The sequence below is a fragment of the Papaver somniferum genome, chromosome 1 (assembly GCF_003573695.1).
Source record: "Papaver somniferum cultivar HN1 chromosome 1, ASM357369v1, whole genome shotgun sequence".
Classification (NCBI taxonomy): Eukaryota; Viridiplantae; Streptophyta; class Magnoliopsida; order Ranunculales; family Papaveraceae; genus Papaver; species Papaver somniferum.
The window spans coordinates 127,768,385-127,784,504 of record NC_039358.1 but is presented as its reverse complement, the minus strand read 5'-3'; the positions used below and the strand labels follow the sequence as shown (position 1 = coordinate 127,784,504).

At 37.5% G+C, this 16,120-nt stretch overlaps 4 protein-coding genes and 1 pseudogene across 10 annotated transcripts; 1 reads left to right on the top strand and 4 right to left on the bottom strand.

Moving 5' to 3' along the window:
• The first annotated feature begins 812 nt into the window (after positions 1-812).
• Positions 813-2,068, top strand: LOC113350581 (cytochrome b561 and DOMON domain-containing protein At5g35735-like). The gene is made up of 3 exons (XM_026594728.1): positions 813-1,373; positions 1,465-1,719; positions 1,808-2,068. The coding sequence occupies exons 1-3, from the start codon at positions 813-815 to the stop codon at positions 2,066-2,068; spliced, it is 1,077 nt and encodes a 358-aa protein (XP_026450513.1).
• A 70-nt stretch (positions 2,069-2,138) lies between these two features.
• LOC113332666 (AAA-ATPase At3g28580-like) lies at positions 2,139-4,070 on the bottom strand. Its single transcript, XM_026579191.1, has 2 exons — positions 3,913-4,070; positions 2,139-3,794 (listed from the first exon to the last, which is right to left on the bottom strand). Exon 2 carries the CDS (start codon positions 3,758-3,760, stop codon positions 2,300-2,302), a length of 1,461 nt encoding a protein of 486 aa, XP_026434976.1. The 5' UTR covers positions 3,761-3,794; positions 3,913-4,070; the 3' UTR covers positions 2,139-2,299.
• Positions 4,071-4,575: 505 nt separating this feature from the next.
• LOC113300079 lies at positions 4,576-7,159 on the bottom strand (annotated as a pseudogene).
• Positions 7,160-7,748: 589 nt separating this feature from the next.
• Positions 7,749-12,732, bottom strand: LOC113300050 (protein LAZ1 homolog 1-like). Of its 7 annotated transcripts, none has more exons than XM_026549216.1 (11): positions 12,575-12,732; positions 11,673-11,765; positions 11,263-11,509; positions 11,086-11,142; positions 10,646-10,754; positions 9,968-10,152; positions 9,780-9,868; positions 9,340-9,595; positions 8,659-8,904; positions 8,240-8,568; positions 7,749-8,149 (listed from the first exon to the last, which is right to left on the bottom strand). In XM_026549216.1, the coding sequence occupies exons 3-10, from the start codon at positions 11,470-11,472 to the stop codon at positions 8,275-8,277; spliced, it is 1,446 nt and encodes a 481-aa protein (XP_026405001.1). In that variant the 5' UTR covers positions 11,473-11,509; positions 11,673-11,765; positions 12,575-12,732; the 3' UTR covers positions 7,749-8,149; positions 8,240-8,274. The 7 variants fall into 7 exon arrangements, with proteins under 7 accessions (XP_026405001.1, XP_026405016.1, XP_026405024.1 ...); XM_026549231.1 differs by lacking the exon at positions 12,575-12,732 and adding an exon at positions 12,431-12,568; XM_026549239.1 differs by lacking the exon at positions 12,575-12,732 and adding an exon at positions 11,859-12,331.
• A 979-nt stretch (positions 12,733-13,711) lies between these two features.
• Positions 13,712-15,807, bottom strand: LOC113300043. Its single transcript, XM_026549189.1, has 6 exons — positions 15,449-15,807; positions 15,181-15,266; positions 14,824-15,069; positions 14,372-14,581; positions 14,166-14,290; positions 13,712-14,076 (listed from the first exon to the last, which is right to left on the bottom strand). The coding sequence occupies exons 1-6, from the start codon at positions 15,548-15,550 to the stop codon at positions 14,018-14,020; spliced, it is 828 nt and encodes a 275-aa protein (XP_026404974.1). The 5' UTR covers positions 15,551-15,807; the 3' UTR covers positions 13,712-14,017.
• Positions 15,808-16,120: the final 313 nt, after the last annotated feature.

The following is a 16,120-nucleotide window of genomic DNA, read 5'->3' as shown; positions in this document are numbered from 1 at the left end:
TTACTGAGTTACTTTCCCTAAAGTTGTTTATTGGTGACAGTTTTTAGTGCTTGCTTATTCTCACTACTCACCAACGTACTAGGTAAAACTGGATGCCCCTTGATACAACCTAGGCATTTTAGATTCTTATAGAATTTGAAAGATTTGAGGAGAGAGGGTAAACGAAGCCTATTGCACCTTGTAACACAATCTTCTTAAGGTGTGCAATAATAAAAGTCTGATCTTAGCAGGAAGCAAGCAAACCAAACGATATGCTGCTCTATTAGTCTTCCTCTACACATGACGGACGGAGAACTAAGCGAGTCTTGATTTTGTTCCGAACAAAGAAAATTTTTCTGTTTTTGTCGGCAGAAATTGAGAAACTGATAAGACCTTGCGTAGTGTATTAGTGTGTACTAAGATTCTAAAACCTACTGTCTTTTTGTTTTTATAAGACTAAAACCTACAATCATCTTAAGCTTTTTTATACAATACTATAAACTAAAGGAAAAGTGAAAGGAAAAAGAACAAGCAAGAGCTGCAAGATTGAAAAGAATTTCAGTGTTTATTATTACATGTTGGGGCAAATCAATAGTTTCTCCTTCCATTAAATCGTAGAAGTAATAGTTTGGCTAGAGAAACTCAAGAGCTGACACTTATTTCAATTCGATCATCGTACTCACCAGCTAACTTGCACAATGCAGCTACCATCATCACATTGTCCTAATACAAACTTCATTTTCTTCGTTTTATGTTTACTCATCTCCATTAATCTATGTACTAGAACTGAATCAACTAGTACTTCCTGCAATGAAGGATACTCTTTCAGTAAAATGGGAAGAAACATCACTCACTGTAAGAAATTAGGAACCCTCAAAGCAGAATTTGGGTGGAATTATCAGGGCAAAGTTCTTGATTTTCCTAATAACCGAAGCAGTACACTTGTCGACATTTTTTTCAGTGCACCACCAGTTGGCGCGACAGGTTGGGTTGCCTGGGGTTTAAATCCGCGTAAACCATTCATGGCAGGTACTAGAGCTCTCATTGGATTTAAACATCCAAACGGTTCAATGCATCTTGAAACTTATAACATTACTATAGATACAAAGAGAGGTTGTCAACTTTCATCATCCTCTATCGAAGTGAAAGTTAATGATAATAAGAGTATAACATATTCGGCTGAGTCGGGTTTTCTTACCATAATCGCAACTCTAACTCTTCCTCAAGAATACAATATATCAAAGCTGAATCTTGTTTGGCAAGTTGGGTCTGTAAAAGATTCTACGCCTCAAATGCATGATGACACACTTAAGAATTTTGATAGTACCGAAACTATTGATCTTAGTTCAGGAAAAAGCACAAGTGTTCGACACAGATTACATTATCACAGAACGGTAAGCACTACTAAACGATGTGTGTAAAATTTTAATGATTCTTTTCCAGTCGCGTTTAAAACGACCCCATTTTAATCTTTTCAAAAAATAGGCACATGGAGTTCTGAGCATAGTAGGATGGGGAACACTGGTACCAATTGGCGCCATAACTGCAAGGTATTTTAAAGAATTCCCAGTGAAATTTTGTGGATGGTATCCTCTCCATGTTTCCTGCCAGATTTCGGGCTACTTGATTGGGTCGACAGGTTGGGTCATCGGGATATACTTAGGAAGCAGTTCAAGATATTACGATTTCACTACGCACAGGGACTTTGGAATCATTATCTTCACCTTCTCAACGTTGCAAGTATGTACTAGTCAATCACATCTGTTTCAATCATATATTGCCTCCTTTTCTCTACCATTGAGTTTCTATATTTTTCTTGACATTTCAGGTATTAGCTTTATTTGTGCGACCAAAAAGAGGAGATGATCATCTGCGGTACTGGAATATTTACCACCATTTATTAGGTTATACACTGATAGTGTTGATCACCGTTAATATATTCAAAGGGATAAATATTTTAAGACCAGAAAAGATTTGGAAGTGGACTTATATGGGTTTGGTTACTGCACTTGCTTTTCTAGTTATCAGTTTGGAAGCCTTTACTTGGATGAAATTTGTAAAATGTAAACGATTAAACCGCCGTCCTTAACCTAGAATGTGCCTGTTCTTTTTTGTGAGAGCAAAATAGTAAAACATGAAGCTGTAAGTTTCTTCTTCTTTGCGTTTCAAGTTGAAAGAGAAAATACTAGAGCACTCTGAATGCTGGCATGATTTGGAAGTCTATCTGCTCAGGTTTCTTTAGGGCTCTGAATACAGATTTACAAACTTAAGTCTTTCATATGCAAGTATCTTGTAGGGCTCTAAGATACCCCTTAAGAAACTAATCTGTTTTTTCCTCTACCTCTTGTGGATTTGGTATCTCTGATTTATCCTCAGCTTTTGGTTCTTCTTGCTGATTAGCAACTCGATCTTCTTTTCTTTTCTCAAGTGTTTGAATTAAGTTCTTCAAGCAATGTTCCGGGTCCTTATTGATAGTTTTGGGTATTAAATGCTCGGCAACATCTGCAGGAGTAATCTGTTCCTGACTGATCAGATTTTCTATCGTCTCGAATAACTCATGTGAATCAAGTTTCAAGTAATTCTTGGCCAATACCTTGAACCCTTCAAAGCAACAATAAGACATTTCAATGTGTTTATCCATCCGACCTTTTCGAATGAGAGCAGGATCAATATTCTCTATATGGTTAGTTGTAAACACAATAATTCGTTCACCACTGGAGGCAGACCATAAACCATCAATGACATTCAAAAGCCCTGACAATGTAACCCTGCTCTCAATACTATCAGCCACCTCTTTGTCTTTCTTACTAACTGAATCATTACGTTTCTTGGTGATATCGAGACAACAATCGATGTCTTCCATTACTATGATAGACTTCTTTGAAGTTTCATGCATGAGTATTCTGAGATCACCGTTGTCTTTCACAGCCGTCAGTTCAAGGTCATATATGTCGTAATTCAAAAGATTAGCCATGGCAGCAACCATACTAGATTTCCCTGTCCCTGGTGGCCCATACAAGAGATACCCACGCTTCCACGCCTTACCAATCCCTTCATAATATTCTTTCCCATTGCTGAAACTAATGAGATCATCGATAATTTCTTTCTTCTTCACTGGGTCCATAGCAATGTGTTCGAACTTCACAGGGTGATCAAACACAAGACGGTTCCACGATGTCCTGTTGTTAGAATACAACTTTCTCTGCCGGTTTTCACGCAAAATTGCTTCTCCTTCCTTGATGACATGATACATATATGAACCCGTAATGATTTCACGATGCTGACGATGAAACTGAAGGCTTAAGTGTCGATGTTCAAAATCCGATGCAATAGGTCTTTGAGAAACAGTCTTGCCTACATACCACCAAATTTTAATACCTTCAAACTCATCAACTATCTCTTCATAGTCGGCCATGGTAAGAATTAGCTTCTTATTAGTACCAAACTGAGCCTTCATTTTTCTTGCAAGTTCACAAGTTTTAGGCCTAAGATAAGCCTGAATTGCAACATAAACTCCACTTAATCTGAAATGTTCTCCAGTGCATTCATCGATGCTTATTTCAATATATGGATTTGTGCATGCAATAAATTTCTGGATGTACCTAGAGCAATACCTCAGGATGAACGGTCGAATCGTCGTTAGGATTAATGGCTGCACCATCTGGTACACGAACATTATAATACCCATTATCATACTTGTTCTCATCCACATTTTTGCCCTGCTCCTTTTTTTCGTTGGTGATGAAACGAGCGAACTTAAAAGGACTGAACTCAACGGCATCTAAAATTGCTAGTTATATCGATTCCTCTCTTCACTAAACACACATTTAGGGCAAAAAAAAAAAAAGGATTCAATCAGTGATTATGTTTGGTTTTAAGAGAAATAATATCTAAACATTGAAAAGAAGTATGCAATTGAGAGTTTAAACTTACAATTTTGAGTGAGATTCAAAACCCTTGAATGTTTTGAGTAAACCCTTGAAGACAAAGGAAAAATCGGTAGATTTGGCATGAGTTCAGAAGAACCCTAAACTCGTTAGTCTTCTTCTCATATGCCTCGATTCATACAGACACTTATATAGAGTTTTCAGTTGTCACCTACAATACGAGTAAGATCATTTCTTTTCCGTGAAGGTAACACCAAAAAGGTGTCTGCAAAACTTCTAGCAATCTTTTATTTTCAATGCATATAAAATCCTTGACTTGTACCTTAGGTCGTTAAGGCCATGACATTTTTGTGCCAAGAAAAAAGAGGGCCTGTACTTTTTATGTCATGCCAAAATTGTGGTGTCTCAGCAGTCAGCACTTGCAAAACCTTGACGTTCTAAAGCAGAAGCAGGTTAAAGTCGTGAACTTCACGAATTCATTAATAGTTCATTTTTCTCAGAAGTGGAGCCGAAAAACAAACTGAGATTCCAAATGTAGCAACTACAAGTGAGACCATTGCCACCGGTAATTGAGAATGGTCATGGCTTAGCGTTTAAGCTTCGAGTAAAAAACTTTGGCCATTGTTGATTGTACTTTTGTTAGATCAATGCTGTTGTAGTAGTGCGGAACAAAAAGAATCCAAAAAGAAGTTCTACTTTGTTCAGTATGTAATTTAATGATGAAAATCACCAAAATTTCTATTGAAATGTTTTCTCTTTTGTTTATTCCATTAGCAACCCAGTATAACAAATGTACTGTAATTACGCACATGGCAGCAAACATAAAATTACAGTTGATTCACAAAAACACTTGCTAAATCAACGATACCAGATTACCATCATTTTCTTTCTTTTTTGATTCTTCCTCGGCTTTCAACTTTTCATCTTCTTTTATCTTCTCAAGAGTCTTTATCAGGTTTTGCAAACAAACTCGAGAGTCTCTTTTCATGGTTTTAGGCATCAAATTCTCAGCAACATCAGCAGGGGAAATTTTTACCTCACCGATCAAACGTCTTACGGTGTCAAACAATTCATGAGACTCCAGGTCTAAGTAATTCTTCGCAAAAACTTTGAATCCTTCGAAACAACAATACGACATTTCAATGTGTTTGTCCATCCGGCCTCTTCGAATTAGAGCTGGGTCTAATTTCTCAACGTAGTTAGTGGTGAACACGATGATACGTTCTTTGCCGCAAGCTGACCATAATCCGTCTATGACATTAAGAAGTCCAGATAGCGTGACCTTGCTGCCCTGCTTACTTTCTTCTTCTTCATCATCTGCCTTTTCTTTAATTGGGTCTTTCTCATCTTCGTCTTCCTTCTTTTTCTTCTTCCGTTTGCCGGTGAGATCGAGTGAACAGTCCACATCCTCTATTACAGTTATAGACTTATTTGATGTATCCTGTAAAAGCTTTTTGAGCTCGCTATTGTCCTTCACTGCCGTCAATTCAAGATCATATATGTCATAATTTAAAAGCTTAGCCATGGCAGCAATCATACTAGACTTACCGGTACCGGGCGGGCCATATAAGAGATACCCACGCTTCCATGGTTTACCAATCTTCATATAGTAGTCTCTGCTCATACTAAAAGTTATAAGATCGTCAATAATTTCTTGCTTTTTTGCTGGATCCATAGCGACTAGCGAGGTGATCGAATGTCACGGGGTGCTCAAACTCTACATGACCCCATAATGATTTCTTGTATTCATAATACCCTTGGTTTGCATTATTGGAGTAGAGCCGTATGTGCCTGTTTTCTATCATGCTAGCCTTCCCCTCCTTGATGACATGCTTTAGATATGACTTTGTGACGATTTCACGGTATCGCCGATGAAATTTTAGCCTCAAGTGTCGTTTCTCAGTAGCCGAAGGATAATAAGAAAAAAACTTGGTTTCTGGGATAGTCTTGCCCATGGACCACCAGATTTTCACTCCTTGAAAATCATCAATTATCTCTTCATAATCATCCATGCTAAAGGCAAGATCCTTGTTCCCCTTCACTATCTGAGCCTTCAGTCGCTTTGCAAGTTTAGAACTTTTAGGACCCAAATAAGCTTCAACTGCGGAGTAAGCTTGGCTTAGTTTCAACCGCTCAACACCAGTGAATTCGTCGAAGCTTATCTCCATGCAAGGATTCGCAAATGCCATAATCCGATGCATATAAGCTGATAGATAATCAGCGACATGTCGTGGAACAAATTGTTGAATCATCGTGTAAGCAAACATGATGCCTCCCATGAGTATTCCCATTCCCATCCAGATCTCCCCCATACTCGACATCTTTCTTATTTTCTCTGTGCAACAAGAATGAAATTCGATGAATTGGAGAAGTAGGGGAGCTTAATAATTACTACATCCAAAATTAAAATGGTTGTGATAATCCTTAAATAGAGATGTCTTATCTCATTTCATGAACAGAAAGTAATACACCTTTTGTGTGCTCATTTTCGCTAATTGATGCTTAATCAAGAAGGAACGGACCCCATCAACATCTTAAAAGGTCCACGCGCATTAAGAACCTAAATAAAAAAATGATTCAAATTCGGAAGGTTACCTGAATCCTTTTCTTCCATGAGGCATGTATGTAGGAAGTTTCTTCACCGTTCCTTTAAATTATTCAGTTCACACTTCTTCATCTTTCTCTTTGTTTCTCCTTTGATTAAATATTGCTATTGTTTGACTAGGTAAAGACCATTCGGTACTGTTAAATAAGGGAATAACAAGAAAAAGGTGTAACAATCAATTTCAAGCGGACACCATCCACCACAACGTAGCCCTACAGCGGTGAAGCTGTAGGTTAATTGAACATGGTATTTACCTTACCTCCATTAGAATTGTGTTTTACAGAAGCTTTACCTGCCTTCTATAAAAGAAAAGTCAACAATCCGTGTCAGACTTATAAGAATGATGATTCCTGGTTATACTAATAACACTGCTTCATCACTGCACTCTGTTTCTAGATGAAAGCTATGTCCAGCACGAGGACCTCTCATCTTTCACACAGATATAACTGTAAATACTGGCATAGGAAGAACAAAGTCTCACAGTAAAATTACATTTTCAGGGGAAGTAGTTACTTAAGACTACCGAGAGAGGCGCAATGGAACACTTCCAAATAGTCATTTCACTTCCCCAGCATGGCACCAACAGACTAGGACATGCATACTGATGATGAGGATTTAGCTAAATATCTGCTGCACTGCTGGCACATAAAGCCACAACAACAGAACGAACAAGAACTAAACTTCTGTTGAAACATCATCTTTCAAAACAAATGATAGGGAAATGCATGAAACGATCTAGCTCACATCATAACTGAATGCAGATCTAAAGCCAAATAAAAACAAGAAACTAAAGCAAAGAAACTTGAGAACCTACGAAATAGATGGATCAACAATGAAGCAAACTTCCCTACGCTCCCCCAGTCCCTACTCAGATGCTCAGAACCAGAACAACCTTCTTATATAAATCCAAATGAAGCCTGCCTATTTACTGATTTCCAAGTAGATTATCAACCCTCATAATAGCATTTATCGATAATATCACCCCTTCTATTAAATTCATGCATATTCTAAATATATTCAATATTAATGCCTCCCTAAATATGCTGGAAAGAATTTCAGTTCTATTGTCCTTGGCAACCTGTTGTAATGCTTACAGGCTGAGAAAAGAGAACCAAAATAGAAAGAGATAAACCCTATGATCGGCTTATATGTGGCAACATACAAGCAAGTCAACTCTAATCTACTAGAAGAAAGTTAGAAAATCAACACAAGGCACACAACAACAGAACCGCCAGTTGCCCTAAAGCAAGAAAGATCATATATGACAAAAAAACATGAGCAAGAACAAAAAATTGACATTAATCTGAATATTAGTAAGAGTTGCACGGATATAACCTTGAACTGATCTCCCACAATAATGACTATGTCTAAAAAAAGGGAGCTCAGAATGATGGTTTGTGGAAACTTGTTCTGGAGATGCAGAAAGTTTTCATTATGAAAACAAAGAATCCACCAGGATATTATAGGAATGTACAAGTTCAAAAGTTTGTGTTACAGACGAAGTTAGGACCTAATTATTGAGTGTTCCCAAACTAAATATTGAATGGCAAAATTTTCATAGACTACCTAGCTATACAGTGTAGCTTTGATCAGATCTTCTCAGCCATATGAGCGTCTGTGTGTATTTTCTTTTTGTTTGTCAGTAAAAGATATTAGTGGAGTCTTCAACCTCCTCATCCTACAAAAAGTTAAGAGAAATACAGCTGCATTAGAATTTATGAAGAACAAATCTTAACTGAAGATAGAACACCAGGACAGAACCTTGTACCCGCTGTGACCCTTACAGGATGTTGTTCATAAGAACTATCTATCTTTCAGCCTAGAAGTTGGAGCTCTGGTTTGGGAATAGGGTCTCCTTCCACCTGCCAACCCACTATCACTGACACTCCCTTCAAGAATATGATCATGTGCTTCTGAAAATTCCCTCGACCATGATTGCAAGGGGATTAGAAAACTATCATCCTTAGAATTCCTCTTCTGCTGCTCATGCCGCTTCACATTTTCAGAAATCTGATGGAATGTGTTGTGTATCCTTGCAATTCCCCGCTCCACTGGTTCTACTACATGTGAAACTGTGAACTTCATGTCATCTACCATCTATAAGCACAAAAGACAAAGAAACAAACAAGTTCAGAGATTTTGTTATATCAGCACTGGCTATAAATGCAACTAAAAGTTTAAACGCACAATTTCACCACTTCCAAGGACCACGTCACGGACACTCTGTGGGAAACTTAATCTTTTCTCTATATCATGAGGGATAGAAGGGCTCATCCTAGTAGATCTTTCACTATCTCGAACCTCTTCTGGATCTGGAAGGGTTCCCAGTGCTGCATAGTCATCCAGTACAGCTACATTACGTACACATCTATCCCCACGCATGTATGGTTTAGCTGGGAAAACATGAAGATGCACCACAGCAGCTATGCCCATCTGTTTTATTCAAACGAACCAAGGATTGCAATAAGAATTATTTACTGTGGTTTTAACTAGCATGAAACATGCAGGACGAAAAATGCTAGATTACTGGGTCATTTTATCATAAGGTGAGCTACACATCCATACAAAAATCTATCACAAATAAATTTGATTGAAGACGATGGCACTAAATTGTGGTATTGCTAAGAACAAAACAGTATATCGACCATCTCAACTTCAAGTGATATTCCCAACAAGGAAGCAGAAGTATCAAAACTCAAGGGTAAGAGTGAGATGGATCCTTAAAAATATCATCAAACATGATTATGATAATTGCCATGACGAAGAATAAATTCTCCTCCATTCACGGAAATAAACCAGAATGCAGCATATATATCAAAGAAAAGAATGTGAGATCAATAGAGAATACATAGTTGGATTGTTACTTGCCTCAATGCAGATGATGTAATCTTGAATACTTGTTTTCAGCTGTTGAGCCAAAGACCCTTTAAAAATACCCATGGAGAAGAGAATCGCAACAGCAACACCTTGCCACCATGTTAGAAATACAATTGATTTGAACGTCAAAAACTTAGCAAGGGGATTGATAGGTGCCAACTTCTCCTTAATAACAGTATAAAACTGTATAAGGCAATAAAGGGCCCATGTTTGACTGAAATTTAGAACAACTGCCAGATAGGGATACCTGCATGCAGATTGAAAGAATATGTAAAAAGTGAAATACAAACAAAGGTAATAATGTCCAAATAAAGGTAGACGAGGATGAATGGACACATAAGCTATAACTGAACTAGATGAAGGGTATACTAATAGCAAAGGAATGAGGATAATTACGTGCAATTCTTAAAATACAAGAGCGGATCACATACCCATATTTCCATTCAAACTTCCCTTCTCCATACACCCCAAAGAGTTCAAAAACAATTGCCAGCAGCGCACATATTGTCTTCAATAACATCTGCTCAAGCCACAAGAAATCCCATCAGCAACCCTAAAGCACAAAACAACAGCACTACATATAACATCAGTGCATCAACATTCAGCAAGAAAAACGTACATATTGAACAATGCCGATTTTTACAGCCTGATAGAACTCAGGACCAAGGTACCACCCGGTTGAAAAGCAATTTAGTGGAAATGGGTGCCTAACAACTCCATCTCCATATGCTACTTCTAAGAGAGGCGTGTTGGAATTGATTTGGCCGTGTGTTTCCATAAATTTAATTGTACTATCCTCACCACCTGTAGAAATAAACGTTTCGGTAAGCACAAGAGTAATATATGAAGGTTCAATAAGTCAAATCTAACGATAGTTGACAAATATGCTCCTCCAGTTATATGACACAGCTTTATTGTGCCACCAGTTTTCTAGGAACAGCGCTGGAGCAAACCTAAGGGTCAATTTCATGTGTAAAATGATCGTCTAAACAAACAGAAGAAAATCCCAACAAGAATCAACTTTTTTATTATTCGAACTGCATCAGAATTCAGAAATTCATCAAGTAAAATCAACGGCCAGCAAGAGATGACAGAATATTGACACTTTTAAGGATAAATTTTCAAGGGTTAAACATTTTTGAATAATCTAGTTGCAGATTATGGCTGCAATGTGGAGAACAACATCACAGAATATCAGCCCTTCGTTCATCTTCAGACAAGCCCCACAAAAAATGATGCTCAAAACATTTGTTACATAAAGTAACAGTTACCTGGCTACAATGCCAAGAGCACATACCTAAGCAAGCAATCAAGTATCTCTCGAAGCAGTACAAAGCAAACGCCTCATAACAATCCCGCATTGTTTGATAGATAAATGCTGAATTCGGATCCACTAACGATAAGAACTGTTTACAAAGAGAAAAAGGTGAGAGTAAATTAAGATTTCTAGGCACAAGTACAGCTCGACTCTACTGACATGGGATATACAGAAACTAGATTGACTCTCCTATCTGAAGCCAATTTAGAGTTACAATCAACTTAATCGTAATAGACATGTGGGAGCCTAGCACTCCAATAACAACAACAACTACTGAAGTTGCAAACAAGTGCACATCTCAACTTGATGTGAAAACAATGGCTTTACACAACAAAGAAATGCAGTAAATATGCCCACACCTTCAATGCTATCCAAAATTAAAAGGAGCTTCTCAAATAAAAGGTTGTGAGATCACATACTGATTCTAATGCATAAACAGGCACCATGAGGATGATTCCGATCAGAAATTTCTGTTCCTGAAGTAAGATGATGATTAAACCATTGGTCTAAGGTCAAGCAAATAAGAAACCGAAAAAAAAGTAACAACAGATATCCAAAAGCTGACCACATCAATTAGTTATGGCGCAAGAACAAACCTCGGGCTGATTATAAGCAGCTATATGCTCGAATATAAGAAACAAAGATAGAGAAAGAGCAACAAGAACAGATACTCCAGCAGTGAGAACTGGCCAGCTATAGATCAATTCACCTCCAAGGTTGACCGACCAAACTTTCCCTGACTGACTTGAAGACTCGGCCACTGAGAGGAGCATGAAGAAAACATAGAAAACCCCCCTCCACGCCATGTAGTTGAACTTTGTGTTCTATATCTACTCAGAAAAGCTAACAAAAGGGGCACACCAATATGTATCCACAAATTTAGAACTTATTTTACAGGTAAAAATACTTCTTATAACCCCCATCACATAGCTTTATAAGAAATCGTGCCTGCCACAGATGTGGTATTGAAGATGGCATAAGAAAGTATGCAGGTACTTGCACTCACGTGGGAAAAGAGAAGCTCAACTACACAGTGCACTAACGAAGGCAGAAAGAAGTTCTTCTTGATTGAGTAGTTTTAAAACTTGAGGGCATAAACCTGCAAAAAGGAAGAATAATCATTACATTGTTGCGCTTCAGAGTGGGGCATAAAAACGAATGGAATCGATGCTTCCAAAGAAGAAAGACTTACTTAATAGTAAACATGTATGCTGGTCAATCAGACATCCCCTTACAAATACAATATAACATGACAGACCATTGTACTTGCACAAGTATAAGACTCCTATTACACTGATCCAATACGCATATTACACTAAAACACTCTAACCAACTACCCCGTACACAGTTGATTTATGAATACCATACAGTCAAACCAAAACTAAGATCTCTAATTGAGGAGTACAAGTTCAAATGGGACATAACTCTAACAAGGCTAACCTTACAACTAAAAATCTCCAATCAATCTATATTCGACTAAAGTCAACCTGCGCTATAACAAGAGAAAGCAGAAAATAACAGCATAAAAACACACATGCATCATTACCTGACCTAACTAATAAACCCTCAACCAATCCAGCTGATTTTGCAACTTGGGTTAAGAAAATTTATGAAATACAATCCATAAACACACCCACTAACATGGAACAATGATCACTATACACAAATTGTAATCGAAACAAGAAAAGGAAAAGAAAAAAAAAACAAACTCAGGGTCACCAAAACCTAGTTTCCCAGTACCCAGAAGAGAGATACGTACATTACCTATCCGAACAACATATAGAATGTGATGTTACTTCTCAAATTCGAAGACAATGAAAACCCTATAAAATAAACAGAAGTTGCGCGAAGATTGAAGACGAAATTCAATAGTGCAAGAAAGTTAGTGGAGTATTAAAAGAAGCTTACCTAATTTCTGAACCCTGAAACAGAAAATAGACACGAAAACGCAAACCCTGGCCTTAATATTCTCTTCTTTCTTTGTGATTTTTTCGGAGAAACGTGGAAAAGGAAAAAGAGGTTCCAAGAGGGAAAAAGGAAAAGGAAAATATTGAAAGGCAAGTCTAAACTAATTTTCCTTCTTTGGCGGTTGGGAAGGAAGAAGAAAACCTTATGGGTGTTTTGGAATTTTGATTTTTTTCATGACCCCACGTGTTACGTATTGGGTTCACTACTGATGTCTGATGATTCGCCTGTAGATACCTGACTTTTGTCTTTTTCAATTCGATCCATTGGACAAAACTCGGATCTCGAAAAACAGGCAAAATCGAGGTAAGGCCGTAAGGGTGACGGAGGGACTCGAAATTTTTATCTGAATTACATCTACTTTGTTAAATTTACCACAGTTAAAGCAAGATCAACACGCAATACTTACTTTTGATTTGTGAAATTCAGTACCAGACCAGAGTAGGTTAGCCATAACAGTTGGAACTTGCAACATTTTCTATTGAATTTGTTGGGGACATGATTTAGCAGCGTACCGCAATAAGCGAAATGTTTAGCAACAATGTGTGGTTGTACAGTTTTCCTTCCTAGCTTTGTACACAGCATGTCTGGGTCTTAATCTTTAGGGTTTTTCATCCCCAAACACAAATTTCATGGAGTGATAGAATTTGTTCTTCAGTCAATTACAGCAAAATGTTTGTTGCTGTTTCTCTATAGTCTGTTGCCCAAGTTAATGTTGGTTCTGTGTAGTTTTTTCATTTGATTTGAAACATATTGCTTAAAAACAGTTTGATGACTGAATAATATGGTTGGAACTTTGTTGCACCTGTATTTAGATGGAAGGAGTATAATATAATCCGTCTGTGTGTCCTGAGAGTGTGCAACACCAGGGTTTTCATGAGCAAAATCTAAACCCTTCCGGTTTAACCGCCTCAAAAGATCGTTTTGTTTTGTTTTGTTTTGTTTTGATCTCGATCAATAATTTATGAAGTTCAGACAACATGAGCAAGGCACTAGGCAGAAACTGTCAACTATAACAGATCAAAAGGGAAAGGTATTAGACGTTAACACCAACAAGAAAACTTCAAAAACAACCAAGGAAATAGAAAAGAAGATCAAACACTTGAGATCTTAACACTTAAAAGAAATTATCTTCCATTCCGTCATTACTTGAGTTGAACTCGAGGACCTTTTCAACTCGAGGAAACAGGACACTCAAAAACTCCAGAGCTGAATACTATTTTGTGCAACATTTACAATAAGCATGAAGCACTAACTGAGTTAACAGTTCCACTATATGACCAAGTGAACATTCTTCACTTCCCAGGAAAACACCTAGAGAGACCATAGTGGAGAACTGATAGGCTTATAGTAACTACTGGTGCTTACAGGAACACAAAGGAGGAATTAAACAGGAACAGTTCTCTTTCTAAATACTCCCCATAGATAAGGTGCCCCATTAAATTCTGCAAAAGAATCAGGAGAAATTGTTGAAAGGTGAACCATTATACAAATGAAGTAACCAATATCATCAGATTAAGGTTTTTGAGCTTACCGCAGTGCGACTTGGGCAACTGGTCAGAAGGAAAGACTATAAGCTCTGTGTTACCAAACACAAATTTGAGTGCGAGATCCAAATCAATCATGTCATCCACCAGTTCCACGAAATTATTTTCCTCCCTGAGCAGTGTGAATATCAACAATGATGTATAAACCAAGAAAAAAATGTTCTTAAGAGATTAAGCACAGCAAGACCGTTACCCTTTCTTATCCGAAAAGAAATACAGAGCAATATCATCACCAGTGGGAGCTGATGAACCAAATATTTTAGGCCATACATCAATTCTTGATGGCAACTCCACACAGAGAAACGAAGGTAATGCTTTTGCAGCCTTAAACGCCTTTAAGAATGCCTTGCTTGATATATGTGCTTTAAGAGCGTACTCATCACCACTAACGTCAAACCTTCCCCTATAAAAAAAATCAATTTCAGTTAAGGTGGAGCACTAGTTATACAGATTTTGGCAAATAGATGAAAACAAGAATATCAGAAAGCTCGTTTTAATAGTAGTAAAACATCTAGTCCTTGTCTATAAGAAGTACATTAGGCTCGTATACCTAGCCCTACAGTACTCATAAGCTTGCACCATTGCCACCATATCAATTGGAAAACCAGACAAGGGACCAGAAAACAAATAACAGAAACCTCGTACCTCCAGACGGGATCAATAACCGGAAGTCCATCAGCATACAGGTTGTCTTCCATCGATGGACTTGACAAAACCTTCTTTGAAGTATCACATCCACTATAATCATTTTGTGGCTGCTCAGCTTCTATTTGTTCATCTCCAAGGGTTGGTGCCAAGGTAAGCCTGCTTAGTCTATCTGCTGGTATGCATTCCCCACATGACCATTTCTCCACCTTCTTATCAATTTTAGACAAGGTATCTAAACAGTAGCTGAAGAGACAATATGCAAAGAAGATCTCAGTAAAATATTTAATCAAAATATTACAGCGAACACATGGTGAGAGAAAGGGGAGAAAAAGAACAAACTGGAACTCAACCTACGTGTGCTCAGCAGCAACATGACACACATCGCAGTATATTAAGAGATTGGCGTAGCCTCTAACACCACATTTTTGACAAATCGCAACCTGTAATGACGAAGTGAAACAGTTAAAACACAAAAAAAAAGAACCTAACTTTATCCATGAATGAATGGAAAAAATTCAACACAAAAAAGAACCTAACATAATACATGAGTGTAACAATTCTAACACAAAAAAGGACCAAACTTTATACATGAGTGCAACAGATTCTGCGAATTCTGACTCACCTGGTTAGGATTGGATGTAGTACTGTTAGCTGAATCATCTGAAGAAACTGAATCAACGTCATCTTTATCAACCATCACAAAATCTTCTTCGTCACAACCCATTTTAACTTCAGATTTAGGGCAACAAAGAAGATGGAGAATTAAGGGTTCAATTTGTCAACAAAATCCAATCATACGAGTAACCTAAAACAGATTGACTCAGCAGCAAATCGAAGAATTTTAGATTAATATGTAGATTCTGATCGAGGTTTTCCTTTTTTAGGGCTTTTTTCTGAAATTTTAATTTCTTCTATTTTTCGTTTTGGGCTTGCTTGAATAGGGGCAGCGGAAGACTACAAACTTTTGTGAAATCGAAGTGTAATAAAAGTGCAACGCATACTCCGGCGTGAATTTAGGTAAAAAAATAAACAAAATTGAGTCCAATTTTGTGCACACTCCTTTAAAGAAGGTGTCCATGACAAACCATTGAGATTCAATCACTAAATCTACGGTTTTCTATATAATAAACAATCTTATTATAGAGGCGTCATGTTTTATTAGAGGGGCGGCATTCTAATAGTTTAAAAAGAGTTATTATTTGATCACTCAAGGTGTCCCTTATCAAAAAAAATGGAAATGACAAATTAACCCTCATTATTGATAACCTACTTTAGTGATGATAATCAAGTTTAG

What these genes read in the sequence shown, in the direction of transcription:
- LOC113332666 (XM_026579191.1), bottom strand. Translation starts at nt 3,760, where the DNA reads ATGCCGTTGAGTTCAGTCCTTTTAAGTTCGCTCGTTTCATCACCAACG.
- LOC113350581 (XM_026594728.1), top strand. Translation starts at nt 813, where the DNA reads ATGGGAAGAAACATCACTCACTGTAAGAAATTAGGAACCCTCAAAGCA. An exon ending in GATTACATTATCACAGAACG is followed by an intron (nt 1,374 to 1,464) that starts GTAAGCACTACT and finishes TTCAAAAAATAG; the next exon opens with GCACATGGAGTTCTGAGCAT. An exon ending in TCACCTTCTCAACGTTGCAA is followed by an intron (nt 1,720 to 1,807) that starts GTATGTACTAGT and finishes TTGACATTTCAG; the next exon opens with GTATTAGCTTTATTTGTGCG.
- LOC113300050 (XM_026549209.1), bottom strand. Translation starts at nt 11,472, where the DNA reads ATGGCGTGGAGGGGGGTTTTCTATGTTTTCTTCATGCTCCTCTCAGTG. An exon ending in AAGTTTGAATGGAAATATGG is followed by an intron (nt 9,596 to 9,779) that starts GTATGTGATCCG and finishes ATCTGCATGCAG; the next exon opens with GTATCCCTATCTGGCAGTTG. An exon ending in ATTACATCATCTGCATTGAG is followed by an intron (nt 8,905 to 9,339) that starts GCAAGTAACAAT and finishes TGAATAAAACAG; the next exon opens with ATGGGCATAGCTGCTGTGGT.
- LOC113300043 (XM_026549189.1), bottom strand. Translation starts at nt 15,550, where the DNA reads ATGGGTTGTGACGAAGAAGATTTTGTGATGGTTGATAAAGATGACGTT. An exon ending in GTTATTGATCCCGTCTGGAG is followed by an intron (nt 14,582 to 14,823) that starts GTACGAGGTTTC and finishes TTTTTTTTATAG; the next exon opens with GGGAAGGTTTGACGTTAGTG. An exon ending in TTCTTTTCGGATAAGAAAGG is followed by an intron (nt 14,291 to 14,371) that starts GTAACGGTCTTG and finishes CACACTGCTCAG; the next exon opens with GGAGGAAAATAATTTCGTGG.